General features: G+C 44.5%; 1 protein-coding gene and 1 non-coding gene across 2 annotated transcripts; one reads left to right on the top strand and one right to left on the bottom strand.

Moving 5' to 3' along the window:
- Nucleotides 1-14,872: 14,872 nt before the first annotated feature.
- On the bottom strand, nt 14,873-14,944 carry TRNAG-GCC (transfer RNA glycine (anticodon GCC)). Its single transcript has one exon. It is a non-coding gene; the product is annotated as a tRNA-Gly (tRNA).
- A 128-nt stretch (nt 14,945-15,072) lies between these two features.
- On the top strand, nt 15,073-24,260 carry LOC121816436 (orphan sodium- and chloride-dependent neurotransmitter transporter NTT5-like). Its single transcript, XM_042231395.1, has 11 exons — nt 15,073-15,295; nt 15,451-15,608; nt 15,716-15,820; nt 16,008-16,169; nt 17,577-17,687; nt 17,881-18,119; nt 21,788-21,974; nt 22,413-22,614; nt 22,758-22,917; nt 23,390-23,555; nt 23,763-24,260. Exons 1-11 carry the CDS (start codon nt 15,073-15,075, stop codon nt 24,258-24,260), a joined length of 2,211 nt encoding a protein of 736 aa, XP_042087329.1.
- Nucleotides 24,261-25,153: the final 893 nt, after the last annotated feature.

The following is a 25,153-nucleotide window of genomic DNA, read 5'->3' as shown; positions in this document are numbered from 1 at the left end:
GAGTTTAAGAGACATGGAGGATAGTGGGACAAAGTTCAACACACCTCTAATAGGAATTCCAAAAAGAGATCTTTGAAAGACTACGGGAGAGACAATATACAAAGACAAATAAAAAGATGACCATATTCCCCAAATCAAGGAAAGGCTCAAATCTTTGGACTGAGGAAACATAACAAATTGAAAAGATTAAACAAAAGGAAACCGCAGTATCCCCAAAATAAAGAGCAACCAGGCAGAAAAGACATTACCTATAAAGTATCAACAGAAACAATAAAAATCTATTATTAGGACTGGAAAAGAGTTTTATCTGAGCCAAACTGAGAGCTACAGCCCTGGAAATACAGAGTCAAGAAGCACTTGAATGTGTTCTGCTAGGCTACAAGATGGAGGTGGCTTATAAAGGCAAAAACTGCAAAATTATATGTTTTTTTAATCAAGATTATAATCAGAGGCCGCAAGAAATAAAGATGCTTATTAAGCAAGGATTGGTTTCGGTCCAAAATGGTTGCCTAGTTTTACGGAAAGACCTCGAGATCTCAGGTTGCAGCTGACAGCTGCTAGCAGACACTGTTTTGAGAATGGCTGGTGGAGTCTTTGAGTCTGATACAGTCCAGAAAATTCAAGTTCTCAGTGATGGAGGAACCTGTCTGAAACCATATCAACAATGGCCATTGGCTCCAATTTGGATGCCTGAACTGCAATTACTCCATTTTTACTTTTTAAAATGCATTATTTCCTTTAATGGTTAAAGCAGATGTACAGTGACTCGAAGGACATGAGTTTGATCAAGCTTCGGGAGTTGCTGATGGACAGGGAAGCCTGGCATGCTGCAGTTCACGGAATGGCAAAGAGTCGGACACGACTGAGCGACTGAACTGAACTGAACTGAGCCATATATGTTTGATAGGCCACAGGCGGGCTGTTTTGGTTATCATAAAGCTTAAGTTACATCATGTATAAGTTAGAATGACTTTCATCTACCTCAATATGTGAAAATTTCTTCCATCTAAAGGAATGACAGGACTTCCCTGTTGGTACAGTGGATAGGAATCCGCCTGCCAGTTCAGGGGACACAGGTTTGATCCCTGCTCCAGGAAGAAGCCCTCGCAACGCAGCGAAGAGTAGCCCTGCTCTCGGGAACTGGAGAAGGCCCTCCTTCAGCAGCAAAGATGCAACGCAGCCAAAAATAAATAAATAAAATGTACAAAAAGGAATGACAGTCCACAGCTGGTTTCTTATCAACTACAAGAGAATCCAGGGTCCAGCAGAAGAGTATCTGCCGAGAAGTGAAAGTAGCTGTCAACTTAAAAACGTAAATCTAGCAAAAACAATTTCTCCAGAACAAAGCAAAATAGAGATTTTTCAGGGAAGCGCAACAGTTTTCCATCCACAAATCTTTGGTAAAGAACATACTTCAAGGAGGACTTCCCTGGTGGTCCAGTGGTTAAGAATCCACCTGCCAGTGGATGGGACACAGGTTTGATCTCTGATCCAAGAAGATTCCACATGCTGCGGGGCAACTAAGCCTACGCATTACAACTACTGAAGCCCAAGGGCCATAGAGCTCATGCTCCACAACAAGAGAAGCCACTGCAAGGAGAGGCCTGTGCACTACAGCTGGAGAGGAGCCCTCGAACATGGTAATGAGGACCCAGTGCAGCAAAAACAAAACTAATAATTTTTTTAATTAAAATTTTTTTTTAATTTTAAAAAAGAATATATCTCAAGAAGTAGTAAAATGATCCCAGAAGGCAGCTCTGAGACCTGAGATAGAAGAAATGCTGAGCCAAGAAAATGGTGATAATGTGGGTAAATGTAAACACATACTAACACTTATAAAGCAATAATAGCAATAGTTAATTTGTAAGATTAAAAAACTGACAAATAGCTAAAACACTGGGCAGCTATATATAATACATAGCTAGAGATGGAGAATGATAAACTCAGCAGAATGATAAACACTGATCTTTAGACTTTGATAAAAATGCATGTTAAAATTTCAAGGATAGCTACTAAAAAAGGAACAATTTATAATTTCTATATTAGCTAAGGTAAATAATGATAGCCTCTCTAACAGATCAAACAAAATCTCAGTGACTTCCAACAATCAAATTTTAGTTCCTGCTTACATCAGAATACAATACACTATAGCCTGGAATGGGGGTGGTGCTCTTTCTTTCATCTTAGGGCTCTTCCCTCCTCTAGGTTCTGGAGTTCTTTCCAGTGAGCTGGTGCATGTGGAAAGAGGGTGAGTTTTATGGGCCAGATCTGAAAATGAAGCATGTCACTTTTATTCACACTCTATTCACCAGAACAAGAAGGCTGCAAGAACCGGGGAACACTGCTATTAGAGAACACTAGTAGCTGCTTCTGCATTCACACCCCAGCAGCGGGGGTGGGAATCAGTCCAAAAGAATGCAAAACAAAATCTCAAAAGTTAATAAAGAAAACATGGGACGAGCAGAAGATAAAATATTAGAAATAAATCCACACATACTAGTAATTGCAATTATTTACACATGGACTAGTAAAAAGGCAAATATTGAAGACTGAATTGTTTTAAATCCAGCTCACTGCTATTTATGTGTTGTTGTTCAGTGACTCAGTCGTGTCTGACCCTTTGCGACCCCATGGACTGCAGCATGCCAGGATTCCATGTTCTTCACTATCTCCTGGAGTTTGCTCAAACTCATGTCCATTGAGTCGATGATGCCATCCAACCATCTCATCCTCTGTCACCCTCTTCTCCTCTTACCTTCAATCTTTCCCAACATCAGAGTCTTTTCTAATAAGTCAGCTCTTCCCATTAGGTGGCCAAAGTATTGGAGCTTCAGTTTCAGTATGAGGCCTTCCAATGAGTATTCAGGATTGATTTCCTTTAGGACTGACTGGTTTGATCTCCTTGCTGTCCAAGTGATTCTCAAGAATCTTCTCCAACACCACAGTTCAGTTCTTCAGCACTCAGCCTTCTTTATCGTCCAACTCTCACATGACCACTGGAAAAACCATAACTTTAACTAGACAGACCTTTGTCAGCAAAGTAATGTCTCCGCTTTTTAATATGCTGTCTAGGTTGGTCATAGCTTTTCTTCCAAGAGCAAGCGTCTTTTAATTTCATGGCTGCAGTCACCATCTGCAGTGATTTTGGAGCCCAAAAAAGTAGTCTCTCACTGTTTTCATTGTTTCCCCATCTATTTGCCATGAAGTGAGGGGACCAGATGCCATGATCTTCTTTGTAGTGGGAATTCCCAATAATGTACTTTCACAGCCTTGAGAAATTTCACAGAAGTAGCACCTGGGAAAACAGTATATATTAAGAAACTATGTTAATGATTATCTTTCACGTTTTTCTTAAGAATAATCGCCTTGTTACAAACTCCAAGGCCAGACCCAGAATGGAGTATGACTGGGATCATGAAAGCAAGGACCTTGGAACACCGGGTCGGCACCAGGCATTTATGCTGCCTACGCACTTGCTAGTTCCTGAGACTAGCCCAGAAGGGAACGGTCTGGGGTAAACACAAGGAAATCTGGACTATGTCAGCGTAGTCCATGACATTTAGGAGTACGTGATTAACACAGCATGAGTCTTGAAAAAAAAAAAAATCTGAGAAAGTCTTGTGGTCTGCGATTAGGAATAAAAGCTGGACTCAGAGTGGACTCTGCACCTCAGTCCAACAGAGGTTGCAGGTCTCTGGATCCATTGCAACAGATTTCGTGTTCTGTCTTCATTCTCGTTGCTCGCTCCTGGACCATTTAGGGCAACACTTAGTTTTTTGAAAGTTGAGTTTTAAGCCAACTTTTTCATTCTCCTTTTTCACTTTCATCAAAAGGCTCTTTAGTTTTTCTTCGCTTTCTGCCATAAGGGTGGTGTCATCTGCATATCTGAGTTTATTGATATTTCTCCTGGCAATCTTGATTCCAGCTTGTGCTTCATCAAGCCCAGCATTTCTCATGATGTACTCTGCATATAAGTTAAATAAGCAGGGTGACAATATACAGCCCTGACTTACTCCTTTCCTGATTTGGAACCAGTCTGTTGTCCAATGTCCAGTTCCAACTGTTGCTTCTTGACCTGCATACAGAGTTCTCAGGAGGCAGGTCAGGTGGTCTGGTATTCCCACCTCTTTAAGAATTTTCCACAGTTTGTTGTGGTCCACACAGTGAAAGGCTTTGGCATAGTCAATAAAGCAGAAATAGATGTTTTTCTGGAACTCTCTTGCTTTTTCCATGATCCAGCGGATGTTGGCAATTTGATCTCTGGTTCCTCTGCCTTTTCTAATACCAGCTTGAACATCAGGGAGTTCACGGTTCACGTATTGCTGAAGGCTGGCTTGGAGAATTTTGAGCATTACTTTACTAGCATGTGAGATGAGTGCAATTGTGCGGTAGTTTGAGCATTCTTTTGCATTGCCTTTCTTTGGGATTGGAATGAAAACTGACCTTTTCCAGTCCTGTGGCCACTGCTGAGTTTTCCAAAGTTGCTGGCATATTGAGTGCAGCACTTTAACAGCAGCATCTTCTAGGATTTGACATGGCTCAACTGGAATTCCATCACCTCCATTAGCTTTGTTTGTAGTGATGCCTCCTAAGTCCCACTTGACTTTGCACTCCAGAATGTCTGGCTCTAGTCCAGTGATCACCCCATCATGGTTATCTGGGTCATGAAGATCTTTTTTGCACAGTTCTTCTGTGTATTCTTGCCACCTCTTCTTAATCTCTTCTGCTTCTGTCAGGTCCATACCATTTCTGTCCTTTATCGAGCCCATCTTTGCATGAAATGTTCCCTTGGTATCTCTAATTTTCTTGAAGAGATCTCTAGTCTTTCCCATTCTATTGTTTTCTTCTATTTCTTTGCAGTGTTCATTTAGGAAGGCTTTCTTATCTCTCCTTGCTATTCTTTGGAACTCTGCATTCAAATGGGCATATCTTTCCTTTTCTCCTTTGCCTTTCGCTTCTCTTCTTTTCTCAGGTATTTGTAATACCTCCTCAGGCAACCATTTTTGCCTTTTTGCATTTCTTTTTCTTGGAGATGGTCTTGATCACTGTCTCCTGTACAGTCTCACAAACCTCTGTCCATAGTTCTTTGGGCACTCTGTCTATCAGATCTAATCCCTTGAATTTGTTACTTCCACTGTATAATCATAAGGGATTTGATTTAGGTCATGCATGAATGTTCTAGTAGTTTTCCCTACTTTCTTTAATCTAAGCCTGAATTTGGCAATAAGGAGTTCACGATCTGAGCCACAGTCAGCCCCAGGTCTTGTTTTTGCTGACTGTATAGAGCTTTTCCATCTTTGGCTGCAAAGAATATAATCAATCTGATTTCAGTATTGGCCATCTGGTGATGTCCATGTGTAGCATCTTCTCTTGTGTTGTGGAAGAGGGTGTTTGCTATGACCAGTGCGTTCTCTTGGCAAAGTCTGTTAGCCTTTGACCTGCTTCATTTTATACTCCAAGGCCAAATTTGCCTGTTACTCCAGGTATCTCGTGACTTTCTACTTTTGCATTCTAGTCCCCTGTGATGAAAAGGACATCTTTTTTAGGTGTTAATTCTGGAAGGTCTTGTAGGTCTTCACAGAACCATTCAACTTCAGCTTCTTCAGCATTACTGGTTGGGGCATAGACTTGGATTACTGTGATATTGAATGGTTTGCCTTGGAAATGAACAGAGATCATTCTGCCATTTTTGAGACTGCACCCAAGTACTGCATTTTGGACTCTTTTGTTGACTATGATCATTGCTCCATTTATTCTAAGGGATTCTTGCTCACAGTAGTAGATACACCCATTCCAGTCCCTTTTAGTTCACTGATTCCTAAAATGTCGATGTTCACTCTTGCCATCTCCTGTTTGACCACTTCCAATTTACCTTGCAGAGACATTACTTTGCTAACAAAGGTCCATCTAATCAAGGCTATGGTTTTTCCAGTAGTCATGTATGGATGTGAGAGTTGGACTATATAGAAAGCTGAGTGCCAAAGAATTGATGCTTTTGAACTGTGGTGTTGGAGAAGATTCTTGAGAGTCCCTTGGACTACAAGGAGATCCAGCCAATCCATCCTCAAGGAAATCAGTCCTGAATATTCATTCAAAGGACCGATGCTGAAGCTGAAACTCCAATACTTTGGCCACCTGATCCAAAGAACTGACTCATTTGAAAAGACCCTGATGCTGAGAGAGATTGAAGGCAGGAGGAGAAGGGGACGACAGAGGATGACATGGTTGGATGGCATCACTGACTCAATGGACATGAGTTTGAGTAAGCTCTGGGAGTTGGTGATGGACACAGAAGCCTGGCGTGCTGCAGTTCATGGGGTCGCAAAGAGTCGGACATGACTGAGCGACTGAACTGAACTGAATTTACCTTGATTCATGAACCTAACATTCCAGGTTCCTACACAATATTGTTCTTTACAGCACTGAACTTCCATCACCAGTCACATCCACAACTGGGCATTGCTTTCGCTTTGGCGCCATCTCTCCATTCTTTCTGGAGTTATTTCTCCACTCTTCTCCAGTAGCATATTGGGCACCTACCAACCTGGGGAGTTAATCTTTCAGTGTCATATCTTTTTGCCTTTTCATACTATTCATGGGGTTCTCAAGGCAAGAATACTGAAGTGGTTTGCCATTCCCTTCTTCAGTGGACCAAGTTTTGGAACTCCATCATGACCCGTCCACCTTGGGTGGCCCTACACAGCATAGCTCATAGTTTCATTGAGTTAGATAAGGCTGTGGTCCATGTGATCAGTTTGATTAGTTTTCTGTGACTGTGGTTTTCATTCTGTCTGCCCTCTGATGAGGATAAGAAGCTTATGGAAGCTTCCTGATAGGAGAGACTGACTGATGGGTCTTGTTCTGATGGGTGGGGCGATGCTCAGTAAATCTTTAATCCAATTTTCTGTGGATGGTCAGGGCTGTGTCCCCCCACTGTTGTTTGACCTGAGACCAAACTATGGTGGAGATAATGAAGATAATGGTGACTCCGAGGTAATACACAAATGCTTGCACCTTGTTAATTGCACCTTGTGATTTCATGGCTGCAGTCACCGTCCACAGTGATTTTGAAACCCAAGAAAATATAATCTGTCACTGCCTCCACTTTTTCCTCTTCTATTTGCCAGGAAGTGATGTGACCAGATGCTATAATCTTAGTTTTTTGAATGTTGAATTTTAAGCCTCCTCTTTCACCCTCATCAAGAGGCTGTTTAGTTCCTCTTCACTTTCTGCCATTAGAGTGGTATCATCTGCATATCTAAGAAATATCTTGTTGATATTTCTCCTGGCAATCTTGATTCCAGGTTGTGGTTCATCCAACCTAGCATTTCGAATGATTTACTCTGCATATAAATTAAATAAACAGGATGACAATATACAGCCTTGATGTACTCCTTTCCCAATTCTGAACCAGTTTGTTTTTCCGTGTAAGGTTTTAACTGTTGCTTCTTGACTGGCATACAGGTTTCTCAGGAGACAGGTAAAGTGGTCTGGTATTCCCATCTCTTTAAGAATTTTCCAGTTTGTTGTGATTCACATAAGTCAGAGGCTTTTGTGTAGTCAATGAAGCAGAAGTAGATGTTTTTCTGGAATTCCCTTGCTTTCTCTATGATCCAACGAATGTTGCAGTTTGATCTCTGGTTCCTCTGCCGTTTTCTTCATGGATCATACTTTGAGTTATATGGTTTAATTGACATTAGAACCATCTGTTTTTTTAAAGGTTAAACAAAACTCAGCACTGAACCCATCTGGTCCCAGTGCCTACATCCATGGTAGATCTTTACTCATCTTCTAAATTATTTCTGTTGATTCCTCCTACCCTCAAATTCTTGGGTCATTTTTAACAATTTAAACTTGCTAAATAATGTCAGTGTCCTCTAGGGTTTTAGATTTGTTGACCTAGAATTTCATATAGGATTCCCTTAAAATTCTAATTTTGGTGACGATGTTGCTTTTCTCATTCTTAATGTTGTATACTTTTATTTTTACTTTTTTAAAATCTGGCTCACAAGCAGCATTTGGATTATTTAGATTTTTTTTTTTTTTTACTTTTTTCACTTTCTGTTGTATTAATTTCACCTTTTTAAAATTATACTATTTCTAGCTTGTTTGGGTGTTATTCTGATTTCTTAGGGGGAATATTAAGTTCTTTTTATGCTTCATCTTTAGTAATGAATTCACCTATTAAAACCCAGAGATGCAATACCACCAAACTACTATCTGCCTAGCAACAGGTGATCTCACTCCAGCCACAGCAAGGGAGCCTTCTCAAAGAATAAACTTGGAGAGAAGATGCTCCAAGAAGGCAGGGATGATGGGGTGAAAGGAGTGGGAAGAACTGAACTATGCATCACACCTAAGCGCGCAGATCCTCAGGGTTCAAAGCTCTGGGAACCGTGGGGAACGCGGCTCCCTTCAGAGAGATAAGTCCAAGACGTCCGCAGCGGTCTAGGACTGTGGGTCCGAAGCCTAGAAGAGTGAGTCCACAGGGGCTGGGATGGGGGTCTGAAGAGAGCAGGCACCGCAGATGCGAGCGTATCTTCAAGGGAAATTGCCTAACTCACGAGATATTAAAATCTCCTCTGACCCCAGTGGCAATGGTTTGCACCGACCTTCATACCCTCGTCGCGTGCCCAGGCCGCCCCCACCCCCAAGCGCCCGCAGAAGCGACCGGTCTTGTCCAGATGCGCGTGTCAGTGGCGGGTAAAGGTGTGGGGGGGGTGGTCCCAGTTCCTGACCTCTCTGGGAGCCAGGCGTCGGTTCCCCCTTCCTGCACCGCTCCGCCTCTGGACGCAGACCTCGGAACTTACCCTCTCATCTCCCTTTCTTCCCAGGAATTTAGGGGTCCAGGATGCCCTGACCCTGGGAGGGAAGGGTCAGCCCCCAAGCGGGGTAGCAAAACGCCAGCGGTTAGAGCAGAAGTCTGGCGGCCCGTCCGCCCCATCTCTGCTCCCCAGCTCGCCTCCCCTCTCCTCCCCCTTTCTCTCTCCTCAACCAGGCCTCGGATGGGCCCGCCCTGGAGACAACGACTCCCTCCAGCAGGTGATGGGGCTGAGGCCGGTAGGGTTGTGTGATAGGCGCGGCCTTCACTGACTCTAGACTCCTGGTACTCTCCCGTCTGAATCAAAGAGCAAACTGCAGGTGAGAAGCCTTGAAAGGGTGACAAAGGGGTGGCTGCTGTTGGAGGTAGGGTGGGGGCTGGGAGTCGGAGGGGGAAGCAGTGGGCTGTTCAGGAAGGGCCCTGGGTGCTAAACTAAACCGGGTGTGAAGCATGCTCAGGAAGATTTAAGCAGACCACAGATTTGGTCAGGTTTATATGATGACTCCAGAATATTACGTCACCATCAAAAATCATATTTTAAAAGAATGCCTTATTACCTAGGAAAATACTCATTATCTACTCATGATATAATGGAAATGTATATTATATATATCCAATAAATCTCCAATCTGTAAGAAATAACATATGTTCATACAGTATATATTAATGTATATTTACAAACTCTGTGTTACGTTTGGGGCTTCCCAGGTGACTCAGTGGTAAAGAATCTGCCTGCAATGCAGGAGACCCTTGGGGTAGGTTTGATCCTTGGGTGGGGAAGATCCCCTGGAAAAGGGAATGGCAACCCACTCCATGAACAGGGGAGCCTGGTGGTCTTCAGTCCATGGGGTCCCAAAGAGTCGAACACAGACTGATTGACCAACACTTTCACTTCCATGTGACATTTAACAGTATTATCCAATATATATGTTCTGTCATCGTATCTCATTTATAATAAATAGACATATATGTATTAATAATTATAGTTTTAAATTTTAATACTTTTAGTTTTAAAAATATTTATTTATTTACTTGGCTGCACCGGGTCTTATTTAAGGCACACGGGATCTTCAGTCTTCGTTTTAACCATGTCTGTTTATGAACAGATGTACTAAATTCGAATAAACTCACCTTTACCTATTGTTTTCCATATGGTTAGCCCTTTCTAAATTCTGTTTAAGGAATCTTTCTTAACCTCCACATCATGAAGATATTCTCCCATATTAATTTCTTTAGAAGCTTCCTGGATTAATTTTTGTATGTTGTGAGATAATAGTCAAATTTTGTTTTTTCAGTATGAATATACATTTTTTCCCCATCATAATTACTTAATTCTGTCATTTCCATGATCTGAGTTGACAAGGAATACCTCTCCAGTTACTCAAAACTTTTACTTCTCTCAGTAATCATTTGTAGGTTTTGGTATAAAGGTCTTATCTTTCGTTAGATTAGTTCCTAAATGCTTGAAATATCTTCATGTTATTATAAATACTACCTTTAATTTTTTCATTACCTATCTATTTCTTGTTGGTATTAGAAATGCTCTTAGTAGTATTCCATTAACTCTGTATTCAGCAACCTTGTTATTGCTCACTTATTAATCCAATTATGTACTTATGGATTCTTTTTTATTTTTCACATAAATAATGACACTTTTCCTTCTCTTTCCAAACTTTATACTCTAAAAAATCTTACTCTACTTTCTAAGACCTCATATCAATTATCTGTTGCCATCAAAATGCTGTTTAATACATCACTTCAGAATTCAGTGACTTAAAACAACAGGAACTTATTACTGGGTCTCATGAGTCATCAGGCTGGGGTCAGCAAATATGTGTGGGGCTACTGACTGACCTAAGCTAGCTTGAGCTGGGACCTCTGGAGTGATTCAGCTCCGGTTTATATGTCTCTGTTTCAGCAGATTAGTCTAGATGCGTCCTTGTGGTGATAGCAAAAGTGTAAGAGAGCAAGCAGTAACAACAGAGGTTTTTGCAGCCTAGTCTCTGAGTCAGCACACCAGCCTAGATTCAGGTGATAGGAAAGTAGATTACAGCCTCTCTTAGTGAGAGGATCTTCAGAACATTGTGAAGGGAGTAGATGAAGGAAAAATTGAAGATCTGGGGCCATGGATGCTATTAACCTACCCAAATTTTAAATTCAGTTTGACTAGAAGGGATGGTAGTGGGCACCTTGTCTCATTACTGATCTCCAAGGGAAGGCTTTCAAAATTTTATCACTAAGTTTGATGTTTGCTGTAAGCTTTTCTGTAAATAATCTCTATGAAATTAAGAATGTTCAATTTTAGTTGTGGTGCATGGGCTTAGTTGCTCCAAGACATGTGGGATCTTAGTTCCCTGACCAAGGATAGAACCCACGTCCCCTGCATTGGAAGGAGGATTCAAGGATCTTCATTTTTAGTCCTACTTTCCTAAGAGTTCTTTTTTAATGAATAGTTTTTTGCATTTTATCAAAAATTTACACAAATATTGAGATGATCTTATGACTTTATCCTTTGTTGTGTTATCTTGATTAAAAAGAAAAAACTTTTAAGCTTCCTTGCATTACTGGAATAAACTCAACTCAATTGTGATGTTGTGTTGTTTTTATGTCTTGATGTATTTGATTTGCTAGTATTTTGTTTGGGACATTTTCATTAATGTTCATGAAAGACATAGGAATGTGATTTTCTTTTTTTTTCATAATTCCCTGCCAGGTTTTGGTATTAAGGTTAGGCTGGTCTCGCTACTTCTTCTATTCTGGAAGATTTTTATTCAAGATTAGTAGTATTTATTTATTTAATGTTTAGTACAATTCATCAATAAAATCACCAGGTCAGAAGTTTGCTATGGAGGAATATTGCTAATTAAGAAGCAATTTATTTAAAAGTTATAGGGCATATATCTTTTCAAGTTATGATTTTCTCAGGATATATGTCCAGGAATGGGATTGCTGGATCATATGGTTAGCTCTATTTTTAGTTTTTTAAGGAACCTCTGTACTGTTCTCCATAGTGGCTGTACCAATTTACAGTCCCATCAACAGAGTAGGAGGGTTCCCTTTTCTCCACACCCTCTCCAGCATTTAGCAATTTATTGTTTGTAGAATTTTTTGATGATGGCTACTCTGACCAGTTTGAGGTGATACCTCATTGTAGATTTGATTTACATTTCTCTGAGTGCTTAGTCACTCAGTCCGACTCATTGCGACCCCATGGACTATAGCCTGCCAAGTTCCTCTGTCTGTGGGGATTCTCCAGGCAAGAATACTGGAGTGGGTTGCCATACCCTCTTTCAGCAGATCTTCCCAACCCAGGGCTCGAACCCAGGTCTCCTGCATTGCAGGCAGATTCTTTACTGTCTGAGGCACCAGGGAAGCCCAATAATTAATGATGTGAGCATCTTTTCATGTGCTTTTTGGCCATCTGTATGTCTTCTTTGGAGAAATGTCCATTTAGATCTTCCAACCCCTTTTTTTTGGCCACACCACGACCAGTTCCCCAACCAGGGATAGAACCTCTACCCTCTGCAGTGGAAGTGCAGAGTCTTAACCACTGAACCACCAAGGAAATCCCTTTCCTCATTTTTGATTGGGCTGTTTGTGAAGTATTTTTTTGTTTGTTTGTTTGTTTTTAATTTTTATTTTTTTATTTTATTAATTTTTTTAATTTTTATTTTTACTTTATTTTACTTTATAATACTGTATTGGTTTTGCCATACATTGACTTGAATCCACCACGGGTGTACATGCGTTCCCAAACATGAACCCCCCTCCCACCTCCCTCCCCATAACATCTCTCTGGGTCATCACCGTGCACCAGCCCCAAGCATGCTGTGTCCTGCGTCGGACATAGACTGGCGATTCGATTCTTACATGATAGTATACATGTTTCAATGCCATTCTCCCAAATCATCCCACCCTCTCCCTCTCCCTCTGAGTCCAAAAGTCCGTTATACACATCTGTGTCTTTTTTCCTGTCTTGCATACAGGGTCGTCATTGCCATCTTTCTAAATTCCATATATATGTGTTAGTATACTGTACTGGTGTTTTTCTTTCTGGCTTACTTCACTCTGTATAATTGGCTCCAGTTTCATCCATCTCATCAGAACTGATTCAAATGTATTCTTTTTAATGGCTGAGTAATACTCCATTGTGTATATGTACCATAGCTTTCTTATCCATTCATCTGCTGATGGACATCTAGGTTGCTTCCATGTCCTGGCTATTATAAACAGTGCTGCGATGAGCATTGGGGTACATGTGTCTCTTTCAATTCTGGTTTCCTCGGTGTGTATGCCCAGCAGTGGGATTGCTGGGTCATAAAGCAGTTCTATTTGCAATTTTTTAAGGAATTTCCACACTGTTCTCTACAGTGGCTGTACTAGTTTGCATTCCCACCAATAGTGTAGGAGGGTTCCCTTTTCCCCACACCCTCTCCAGCATTTATTGCTTGCAGATTTTTGGATCGCAGACATTCTGACTGGTGTGAAGTGGTACCTCATTGTGGTTTTGATTTGCATTTCTCTAATAATGAGTGATGTTGAGCATCTTTTCATGTGTTTGTTAGCCATCCGTATGTCTTCTTTGGAGAAATGTCTATTTAGTTCTTTGGCCCATTTTTTGATTGGGTCATTTATTTTTCTGGAATTGAGCTGCATAAGTTGCTTGTATATTTTTGAGATTAGTTGTTTGTCAGTTTTTGTTTGTTTTTAATTAAGCTGCATGAGCTGTTAGTATATCTTGGAGGTTAATTCCTTGTGGTTCTCTTCATTTCAAATATTTTCTCCCAAGTTGTGTCTTGTCTTTTCATTTTGCTTGTGGTTTCTTTTGCTGTGCAGAAACTTTTAAGTTTATTTTTATTTTTGTTTTCAGTGGATCAAGAAAGATCTTGCTGCGACTTATGTCAGAGAGTGTCCTGCTGATGTTTTCCTCTGGGAGTTTTATAGTACCTGGTCTTCTTTAATTCATTTTGAGTTTATTTTTGTGTTTGGTGTTAGAGACAGATTTAGGTTTAAATCTACTATCTGATTAGGTGTTTTGTACTTGTCTTATCTATTCTATATTTCTTTTTCTCTTCTTTCTTGCATTATTTGTACATTGATTGTTTTCATTAGTCCATTTTTCTCCTCTGATAGCTTAGGAATTATACATTTAAACTATTGTTTTAATGATTCCCCCACATATTAAAGATATATATATTTTATCAAATTATATTTATTTGTACTTTTATCCTATTACTAGACAGTGAAAAGTACTTACAGTAATTAAATTCCCATTTACCACCCTCCTAATCTTTGTTGTTATATATTTAATTCTTTACTTAATTAGAACTAAACAAGGTGTTCATGTTTTTTTTCAGTCTCAATTTTATCCACATATTTTCATTTCAATTATTCTCAGTTCTTTCCTGCATGTCTGACCTTTCTTCTGGGGTAAATTTTCTTCTTCCAGAAGAAACGTCTGTATTATTTTTAGTAGTGCCAGGCTTCTGGCAACAAAACTCCATGGTTTTCTTAGTCAGAAAATGTGTTTACTTCATCTTCATTCTTGAAGAATATGTTTTCTAGAAATGGAATTCCAAATTCAAAGTTATTTTCTTTCAGCACTTTAAAGATTTAATTCCACTTCCCACTTGCTGTAACAGTTATGAAACATTTTGAAATTGATCTATTGCTTATAAGATGAGAAAAAAAACTGAGTGTCAGAGAAATGAAATTATTTTCTCGAAGTCAGTAACTCATGAGAAGGGCCAAGATCGAAACTCTGGCCTTCGTTGGTCTAAAACCTTTTTTAAAGAGTTAGTTTATTTATGTTTGGCTGCTCTGGATCTTCCTGGCTGCTAGGGCTTTCTGCTAGTTGCAGCGAGCAGGGGCTACTCTTCATTGCAGTGCTCGGACTTCTCATTGCAGTAGCTTCTCTTGTGGAGCAAGGGCTCTGGGGCACATGGGCTTCGCGTTGCAGCGAGTGGGATCAGTAGTGTGGCTCCCGGGCTGCAGAGCACAGCCTCAATAGTTGCGGTGCACAGACTGAGTTGCTCAGAGACATGTGGGATCTTCCCTGACCAGGAATCGAACCTGTGTCTCCTGCATTGGCAGGCAGATGCTTTACCACTGAGCCACCAGGAAAGCCCTCTAAAACCTTTTCTGTCATGGGGTTTTACAGTCTGGTATCTTGAGACATGTTCCTTAAAGTCTGCTCTGCTTGGCGACCCCAAGATTCCCTCAGGAGTTAGTGGGCTTGTAAGAAGAAAGTCATGGAGTCCCTTGAAGAAATATCAGAGGAAGAGTCCCCCAAAGAGCGCCACACTTCCTCAACACCGTCCTGGAAGCTCACAGCCAAGGAGATTCTGGCCACCAAGACCCAAAACTACTTTGCTCAGACTAAAAGAGCTGAGAACATCTTGATCCAGGTTGCCTTCTCCATTGGTTTAAGCAGCATATGGCGGTTCCCTTACCTGTGTCATCTGAATGGAGGAGGTGAGGGCGGGGACCTGGATCCTGAGTTTAAAGAAGGAGTTTTAAGACTGGGCACCTAGGCTCCGGGGATTTGGGGGAAGAGATAACTGGAGATTAAGAGGAGGGGGGCCAGGACTCCTGGCTGTCTGAGCACAGCTCCTGGTTCTCTTCTTCAGGCAGCTTTATCCTGGTGTACTTCTTCATGCTCCTCTTTTTCGGGGTTCCCCTCATGTACATGGAGATGATCATGGGGAAATGTCTGCGCATGGACAGCATCCGGGTCTGGAAGCAGCTTGTCCCCTGGCTGGGCGGCATAGGCTACGCCAGCATACTGGTGAATGAGGGCCCAGCCAGGGGCATCCCAGCCCACCCCTATGGTCTCCAGGCTCCCTGTCTCCACCCATCCCGCCCTGCCTCAGGCCCACTTGTGTCCACCCCCAGGTGTGCATCTTGGTGAGCTTGTACAACAGCATTATCATCACCTGGAGCCTCTCCTACCTAAGCAACTCCTTCCGTTACCCCCTGCCGTGGGACGAGTGCCCACTGGTGAGGAACATCAATGTCACCGGTGAGGAGAGGGAGGGGGAGGCCCAGCAGAGCCAAGGGAGGCAGGGGCACCAAGCAGCAAGAGACAGGGAGTGAGAACTGAAAGGGAGGCTGTGACACGCAGGGCAGCCACCGGGTGAGGTGGCACCTAAGGGACTGGCTTCCCCCAGACCTTTCTTGCCTTCAGACTGTAACCCACCAGTACTTCTGGTACCACACCACTCTGAACGCCTCAAACCACATTGAAGAAGAGGTCGAGACCCTCGTCCTGAATCTCACCGTGGGTATCTTCGCAGTCTGGTTCCTCCTCTTCTTAATCATGATGGTAGGGCTAAAGATTTCAATGCAGGTAAGCCACTCTGACTGCTGGTCTCACTACCCCTTCACCTTTGCCAGGTCCAAACATCCTCAGGCTCCCTGCCCCCACACCATCCACCTCCTTCCTGCTGACTTCTCTTTTCCAGTCCTCATGACCCATGCCCCCCCCCCGACCCACCCAGAGGGTAAGCTCAGAGGTGCCCACACAGCCACTCCATCAGGGTCCTAAGGAAGACGCTGTCACTAAGTGACGTTGTCACTGCTCCTCTCAAAGAGAACTGCTCATCTCCCATCTGTGGCACAGAAGAACACCTCAGACTGACCCAGCTCCCTCTTCCCCATCTCTCATCTGCATGTCACTGCATGTGGGGACCTGCAGACAGCCTTGTAGATCAGACCACAGCCTCACGCCCTGAGCCTGGCATACCCCACCTTCCTGCATCTTGACAGTGCCCATTAACCCCTAAAGGAGCCGACTGGCACTGACTTCAAAGTTTCTCATTTAGATTACTTTATTCCAATCCTTATTTCCAACCCACCCCCTTGGCACCTGGATATTCTCCTTCTGTGGAAAAGTAATGTCAGATTACGTTGGTTAACATTACCTGTACCTTCTGACTCCTGTATCTATGCAAGCAATCAACTTTCATGCCAGGCATCCCTGGAAGCCCAGCTCACCATGTCTTTGCAGCCTTCAAAATAAGCCAGTCACACAAAAGAGTGTTTTACTAATGGCTTAGTAGAGCACACTGTGGCAGGGAGGTGAGTTTCCCTCATCAATCTCTGAGCAAAAAAAAAAAAATTTAATTCCTGTTAAGCATATCATCTTCTCACAAAGTCTCTTTTCCATTTCTTCTTTTCCCCTTCAGCTATGAAGGTGTTACATCCAGTCTTCAGCTTCACTGGTTCCTCTCCCCTTTGCAATTCTTGTCCCTAAATTCAAAAATAGGCCAGAAAAACCAAAGCCCATGAATTGATAGTATCCAACTGCACCACAGGGTTTCCCCGGTATGGTAAAGAATCTACTTGCAATGCATCCCTGGGTCAGGAAGATCCCCTGGAGAATGAAATGGCAACCCAATCCAGTATTCTTGCCTGGGAAATCCCATGGACAGAAGAGCCTGGAGAATTAGAGTCCATGGGGTCACAAAAGAGTTGGACAAGACGTAACAGCTGAACTACAACTGCACCGCCATTTAAAAGCCATCTTTACCTGGGCCTCTGCCTGATTGATGGATTTTCCCACCCAAACAACATTGTTGTCTCCTTAGAATAATCCTCCTGTAGCTCCCTCTTGTCCCATTCCGGCCACATTAACGCTGCTCACCTCACTGTCTCCGCTCCTGCTGGCCCCTGCTAAAGCTTGCCTCTCTGTCCTATGCTCCCCTCCTGCCCACGTCTCCTGACTTCGGCTCTCTGTCCTGACCTCTCTGACCAGATGCTGATTTTCTCAGTATTCCTTCCCTACATCATCCTCCTCTGCTTCCTCATCCGAGGTCTCTTCTTGGAAGGTGCAACCACCAGCCTCAGACGTATGGTGACCACAGAGGTGAGGCTGGGCGCTCCAAACCTTCACCCTCCTTCTCTGAGTTTCCTTCCCCTGCATCTTCTCTCCTTCTGTCCCCTGGGTACCTCTTGTCCCTCCTGTTTCCACCCCAGCCTGCCCCCTCTGCCAGCCCACTGGTGGCTCTGCACTCTGAGCCCATTCCCAAACTCCTCTCACCCACCACCCCAATCGACAGTTCTCTGCCTGGGCCTCGCTGGACCTGTGGCGTCAAGCAGGAGGCCACATGCTCTATTCCCTGGGCCTGGGCATGGGCACCATCATCTTGTTCTCCTACAAGGCTGGAGGTGACAACTACGCACAGGTGGCCTTTTTGGTGGTCCTGGTCAACCTGGTGACTTCATTGCTGACTACGTCCATCGTCTTTATAGTGCTGGGCTTCTGGACCACCACCAGTGGACACGCCTGTATCAAACAGTGAGTAGTCACAGCCTTGCAGATCCAAAAAGAGGCCCCCCTTTCTCTACTTCTGCAGTCCCCCAGCCTCAGGGACCCTCAAACTCAAACCTCTCCAATAGCAACAACAACAACAATATCACGTTACTCTCAGAGAAAAACAGCTAGAAGGGAACAGTCTAATATCCATCACTTTATAGATAAGAAAAGAGTCTCAGATATATGACTGTCCAAAGACTGGGCTTCCCTGGTGGCTTGGGCGGTAACGAATCTGCCTGCCGTGCAGGAGACTCAGGTTCAACCCCTGGGTCAGGTAGATTCCATGACTGTCCAAAGGTTTCTATAAACTGCAAATGATGTAAAGAAGTTTTCAGAATCAATTGCTTCAACTCACAGAAATGACCGTTAGAGCATTCTGAGCCACAGTCAGTGGTTGTGGCCCAGGCTGTACATTGGAATCATTTGGGAAGCCTTAGAAAATACTTATGTCTGTGTGCTCCCACCCCACACCCCACCCCCGCAGAAATTCTCATTTACTTGGTCTGGAGTGCATTCAGGCACTGGGATTTTTTTAAGCCTCAAAGTGGAATTTTTCTTCCAGTTAAGATATTGAAGGATGCAAAAGTCCATATTTGTACAACAGCAGCACTTTTTAGTGGATAAAATAAAAATCATACTTTGCTGTTATTGAAGTGCAGTGGATCCAAGAAGATTTAAAGAACTAAATCTATACCAAGAGAATACGAAAGGAAATTCTTGAGGCTGAAGGGAAGTACCCAGTTTGTATTTAGATTTCATAAAAAGTACACAGAAGAAAAGTAATTTCACCTGTCTAAGCTGTTCTGAACATACTTGCTAGTTTTTCAATAACTGAATAACCTAGCTTCTTTAGTTTAAATTAGTTAAAATTAAATAAAATTTAAAATTCACTTTCTCAGTTGTATTAGCCACATCTGGTTAGTGGCCACTGTAGACAGCACAGCTCTAGCGTAATCATCCAAAACAAAACAATAAGAGATATACGTCAAACACTAGATTCCAAATATCAGTGCCCTCCCCTGCTTCAGTTGTACCAACCAAAACTGTCTCCAGATGTTGTTAAATGTCCCTGGGGAAAAAGATGGGGGTATCACCCTCCGTTGAAAACCATTGTGTTAAGAATATCAACAACAGAAAAACAGTTACCATCATCCTTTTTAAAAAAATTATTTATTTCATTTATGACCGCACTGGGTCGTCTTTGCTGCACACAAGCCTTCTTTAGTTGTAGTGAGCAGGAGCTACTCTCTGGCTGCGGTGGGCTTCTCATTGCAGGGGCTTCTCCTGTCGCGGAGCGCAGGCTCTAGGGCGCCTGGGCTCAGTAGTGGAGACTCGCGGACTGTAGAGCGCAGGCTCAGTAGTCGTGGCGCATGGGCTCAGCTGTCCCGCAGCGTGTAGAGTCCTCCCGGGCCAGGGATCCAGCCCATGCCCCCTGCATTGACAGGGGAAAACTCAACCACTGCCAGGGAAGTCCAATGTCATTCTTAATGGTTAATTATTGAACATTTTCCTCCAATATTAAAAACAAGACAAGGGTATCTCTTTTCATCACATCTCTTCAATATCATAGTGAAGTTCCTAGCAGTGAAAGGAAGCAAAAAAAGAATATAAACAGAATAGAGCATAGAAAGAACTAAAAGTGTCTTTATTCACAAATGGCATAAGTTTATACTTAGAAAACCTAAAAGAATCTCAAAAAAAAGAAAACTAAAATAAATAAGTGCATTTAGGAATGTCTCAAAAACAAAAATCCCCATACAAAAACAAACAAATTTTTCTACATGCTAATGGCAAACAGCAGTTAAATTAAAAATTTAAAAAGCAAAACCATTTACATTAGCATCAAAACCCACCAAATACTAAGGCTAAATTTAACAGAAGTTGTGCAAGATCTCCATACTGAAAATTACACAGTGTTGCTGAGAGAAAGACCTAAATAAGTGAAGAGCTATGTTATGTTCATGGATTTGAAGAATCATTGATGTTAGGATATAAGTTCTCCCCAAACTGCCAAGTGAAATGGCAGTTTCACATCCCAGCAAACTTTACTATAGAACTGACAAGATCACTCTTAAAATGTATATGGAAATGCAAAGGATGTATATTAGTCAAAACGATCTTGAAAAAAACAAAAACAAAAAACAAGTTGGAGACATACTACTTGGAATGTAAATAAGTATTATGCAGTACAATCCAGCAGTCAGGAGCAATAAACTTGATGTACATTCAGCAACGTATGCTAAGTCACTTCAGTCGTGTCCGACTCTGTGTGACCCCATAGACGGCAGCCCACCAGGCTCCCCCGTCCCTGGGACTCTCCAGGCAAGAACACTGGAGTGGGTTGCCATTTCCTTCTCCAATGAATGAAAGTGAAAAGTGAAAGTGAAGTCGCTCAGTCGTGTCCGACCCTCAGCGACCCTATGGACTGCAGCCTTCCAGGCTCCTCCATCCATGGGATTTTCCAGGCAAGAGTACTGGAGTGGGGTGCCATTGCCTTCTCCATCAGCAACATATAGCTATCAGCAAGAAAAAAAAAAAAAGGGAGAAAAAGAAAAAAACAGAATGCTGTTTATCGCACAACACTTCAGTGATGACACACAAAACAACATATTTTTTCCACAAAGTAATATCCATGCTTGAAATGCATGAAAGTGAATCACTATAGAAGCAGAGGAAAGAGTGAAATTCAAAAATGAAAGAGAGTTTGCCTTCCAATTCAGGGGACTCAGGTTCGATCACGGGCTGGGGAACTAAGATCCCACATGCTGTGGGGCAGCTAAGCCTGTGTGCCTCAGTGGAAGGGTCCATGTACTGCAACCAAGACCTGACACAGAGAAACAAATAAATAGTTTTAAAAAAAAAAATGAAGGAGAGAAAAGATCAAACACACCACTCCGCTCTGCTGGTTGAGGAAAACGTATTATGAACAGGCCTAATGAACCCAGCACTCCAAACTTAAGGTCCAAAAAGAGAAAATCCTGAGTGTATTCATTTTCTGAGGCTGTCATAACAAAGTTCCACAAACTGGGTGGCTAAAACAACAGAAGTGTATTGTCTCACAGCTTTGGAGGCCAGAAGTCTGAGCTCCATGCATTGGCAGGGCTATGTCCCACCTTGGGCTGTAAGGAAGAATTTGTCCCATGCCTCTTCTGGTGATTTGCTGGCAATCTTTGGTGTTCTTCTCTTATAGATCTTACTGGCATTCTCACAGGGTATTCTCCATGTCGTGTGTGTGTGTCTGTGTGTCTGTGTGTCCAAATTCCCTCTTGTTATAGAAAGATACCAGTCACAATGGCCCCTCGCCACTACAATACAACCTCACCTTTAATTACTTCCACAACAGTCTTGTTTCTAAATAAGGTCCCTTTCTGAGGTAGTGGAGGGTTAGGACTTCCACCGGATTAATCTGGGAGGCGGTGACACACAATTCATAACACTGAGGAATTAGCTACTGCAAATATAACATCTCCTGCCACTTAGGTGGAGTCCCCAGGCCAACTGGCCCCAAGTCCATGCGGTTATCTTCTGGTCCCTGACCTTGTTACTCAGCTGCACCCATCTCAGGCAGCTCACTTTCCTCTTCAGTCCTCGACATCCCTGGTCTGCCATCAGCTCTCCACCACCTTTCCTTTCCTCTCTCCCCGCTTCAGGAGTGTCTCAAAGCTGATGCAGCTGATAGACGAGGGGGTGCTGCCTCATAATGCCAAGCCCCCCCAAGACATCCTGCTGCGGCCCACCCTGGACTACATAAAATGGATCAACAGTCTCCAGGGCCATCTCCGGCGACAGGTCATCCACCTGTCCCCACCCTGCAGCATCAAGGTGCAGAAGGAAACGGTGCGTGTGTGGGAACAGGACGGGAGTTGGAGTCCTTAAAGGCCCCAGAGGACCTAGGGATCTGCATTTCCTAGGGTCTTTGGCCGGGGTGGGGGGCCACCTAATCATCTTCTGAGGCAAGGTAACTGTTATAATCACTTTTCTACCACCATTTCATATGTGCCCAGGCCTCTGGGGAAACTGTCCCTCTAATTCTCACATTGACCTCAGGATCCCCATGTATTAGAGATGGAAACCGAGGCCTCAAGAGATTAAGCTCTTGGATTTATGTAGTCCAGGGTGGGCAGCAGCTCCTGAAACCAAGAAGGGCACTCAGACCATCCGTCACCACTCTGGCCTCTTTATTCCACCCAAGGCAGACATTGCTAATCGATCACTGCACCACTTCCCTCCCCGCATCCAGACCGACCACTGCCTCAGAGCCCTTCTCCCCCACAGTTCATGGAGGGCCCCGGCCTGGCATTCGCAGCCTTCTCCCAAGTCATCTCGTTGTTCCCCGGCTCCTCTTTCTGGGCCATCCTCTTCTTCATGGCCCTGCTCATCATAGGCTTGAGCAACTTGCTGAGGCTCTTGGAAGGCATTGTCTTTCCCCTCCAGAACTCCATCTCCATCTTCAGGAATTATCCCAGGATACTTTCAGGTACTGCGGATTCTCACCCCAGTGACCGCCTTGCCTTTGGCCCCTCCTTATCCAGCCACCCCCGGTCTCCAGGGCTCACTTTGACCCCTGAACCCAGCCCTACACATAGACCTCAAGTGTGGCCAAACCTGCCCCTGCCTTAGCGATCGTCTGCTTGGGAGGTTTTCTGGGCAGCCTCGTCTTCACCAGTCGTGCTGGCAGCTACATAATGTACTTGTTTGATGACCTCCTGGTCCCACTGACCCTCATCATCACCGTGGTCTTCCAGAACATGGCCCTGGCTTGGATCTACGGAGCTGGGAGGTGAATGCCCAAGCCCCCGGGGTCTGCCCAGCCAGGGAACCCTCCCCACAACCTGGGTCTCTGAGGAGAGTTGGGGCCTGGTCTGGTCCCTCAGTCCTTCCCACAGCAGGAAGGTGTGGCTGAGGGTGCAGGGGTACAGGAGGGAGTGATCTGAGGCTGGGAGGCCCTAATGGGACAAGCAGTCAGGATCTAGGGGACTCAGGGACCCTGCCATTGGCCACATGGGCTATTCTGAAGACAAAAGGCTGGGAGCGATGCATTCCCCCAGGATTGGGGGTGGGGGGTGTTTCCCATGGGGAGACTAGATGCAAGAGCCAACCCCAAGGAGGGCCTGGCAGGACTTGGCAGCTCTTAAATGTTGAGAAATTGTGAGAGAACCAGACGCCTGGAAAGCCCACCCTCCTAAGAGCCCCAGGCCCCGGCGGCCAGAGGGCTCCCTTCCAGACGCCCCTGACCGTTGCCCCGACCCCAGGTTCAGGGAAGAAATGTTCAGTGAGATGGGCCGCCCGCTGTGGCCCTTCTCCTCGTTCCTGTGGGGCTACGTGACCTTGCCAGGGCTGCTGGCCCTCCTCACCGTCTACCTCATGCAGCTCTACCAGGGGACACACCTCTACTACACCGCCTGGAATACCAGTGGGGTGAGACTGCCCCACCCACGCCCACCTTGGGCACCCCTTGTCAGAGGACACCTCGCAGGACCCCAAGTCTGGGCTCCTATGGTCTCCAGGGACCCTTTGACCAGCTTGTCAGCCCCTGGGAAACCTGATCCCCAGCACCATGTGGACTGAGACCCCACCACCGCTGCCTCTTCCTCTCATCCTGGTCTCCTCTCTCTCTGCCCCCAGAGCCAGGAAGTGAAACATCCCTACCCGCAGAACAGCCGGGGCTGGGTCATCTTCCTCAGCGTCCTCACCTTCCTGCCGATTCCAGCCCACCCACTCCACCAGTGGTGGTCCCTCCAGGACTACGTTGCCCCGGATCCCTTTGAAAAGCTAATGTCTAAAAAGACACCCATGATGTCCTCCATGTCCTCACAGAGGCCGAAGCACCACTCGGTGAAGTCCCAGGAGAGAACCAGCAACACCTCAACCAGAGGGTTAAGCATGTCCTTACTCAGGTCGCTGAAACCTGAGTCAGGGGGTCTCAGCCAGGACTCAGAAAAGTATGAGAGCTCCTCCTGGTTCAGCCTGCCTCTACTGACCTCCCTGTCGTCTTCCTTGACCATAAGGAGTGCCAGCCTCCATGTCTCAAGGCAGGTGAGCCCAATCTCGGCAACCACAGACAACAGCTCCGAGGGCGGGAAGACCAAGGAAGAAAGCCCAGAAAGGAAATCTGTTCAGTAACTCACGACCTGCCCACCTTTTCCAAGGCAGCAAATCTGTCCAATGACTGGTGGCATTTGTGAACATTTTTCTACAGAAATAGCTGGTTCTGCCAAAAAGGAGGGGAAGGGGCACATGGAAAACTTGCCTAGCAATCGATCACATCAGTCATTTGACCTTGGAAGGAGATGGACAACCCAGAAGCTCTTTGCTCCCCTCCACCACTTTTGCTAAGTGGAACACTCTGCTTTGGGCTTGGGGGACTCAGAGGAAGAAGTCACCTCTGTTGCTGCCAGGACTGGACCTGGTGCCCCTTTCCCCCTGCGAAGTGGGGGCACCATGCTGGCGTGATGGCATGGGCATCGCAGCGCTTCCCAGGACCCAACTTCCAGTTACCAAGACAGACAATGTTCTCTCCAACACCCCCACCGCTGCCACCAGACTGGACTAGTGGGGCGGCTGACCTCTCCAGGGCTGCTCTCTCAGAATGAGGCTGAGACAACAATGCTGTGAGTTAATAAATGGGTCCTCTGGGACCCCACCCCCCTATGCAAAGGCCACGGGCACTGTGTTCTTTGGGCGAACAGCCCAGATGTCAGCCTCCGCCTGCAAATACACCCTCCAAACTGCCAACCTCTGGCAAACTGAGCATCCAGTCTGGTGATGCCAGTTTCTCCCTGCCTTTGAGACCCTTCTGTGTCCTGGAGTCGAGCCAAATTGTATGGGGAACTTTGCAGGAATCAGTGTCACTCAGTCCAGAAAGTGTGTTAATCTCTAAAGCTGATTTGGTAATTGGCGGCCATACTGAATCTATCCCATAACTCTCCTCTCACAGCTCCTACCAAGAGGGAAGTATGCCTAGAACATTCCGATCCTCGCTAGCTGGCTGTTATGCTTCATTCTTGCTTGAGATA

Source organism: Ovis aries, chromosome 14, assembly GCF_016772045.2.
Source record: "Ovis aries strain OAR_USU_Benz2616 breed Rambouillet chromosome 14, ARS-UI_Ramb_v3.0, whole genome shotgun sequence".
NCBI classification, from domain to species: domain Eukaryota; kingdom Metazoa; phylum Chordata; class Mammalia; order Artiodactyla; family Bovidae; genus Ovis; species Ovis aries.
This window is presented reverse-complemented; position numbering and strand designations above follow the sequence as displayed.

Coding starts and splice junctions, on each gene's coding strand:
- LOC121816436 (XM_042231395.1), top strand. CDS start 15,073: ATGGAGTCCCTTGAAGAAATATCAGAGGAAGAGTCCCCCAAAGAGCGC. Junction 18,120..21,787: donor GGACACGCCTGTATCAAACA/GTGAGTAGTCAC, acceptor TCCCCGCTTCAG/GAGTGTCTCAAAGCTGATGC. Junction 22,615..22,757: donor TTATCCCAGGATACTTTCAG/GTACTGCGGATT, acceptor CCCCTGCCTTAG/CGATCGTCTGCTTGGGAGGT.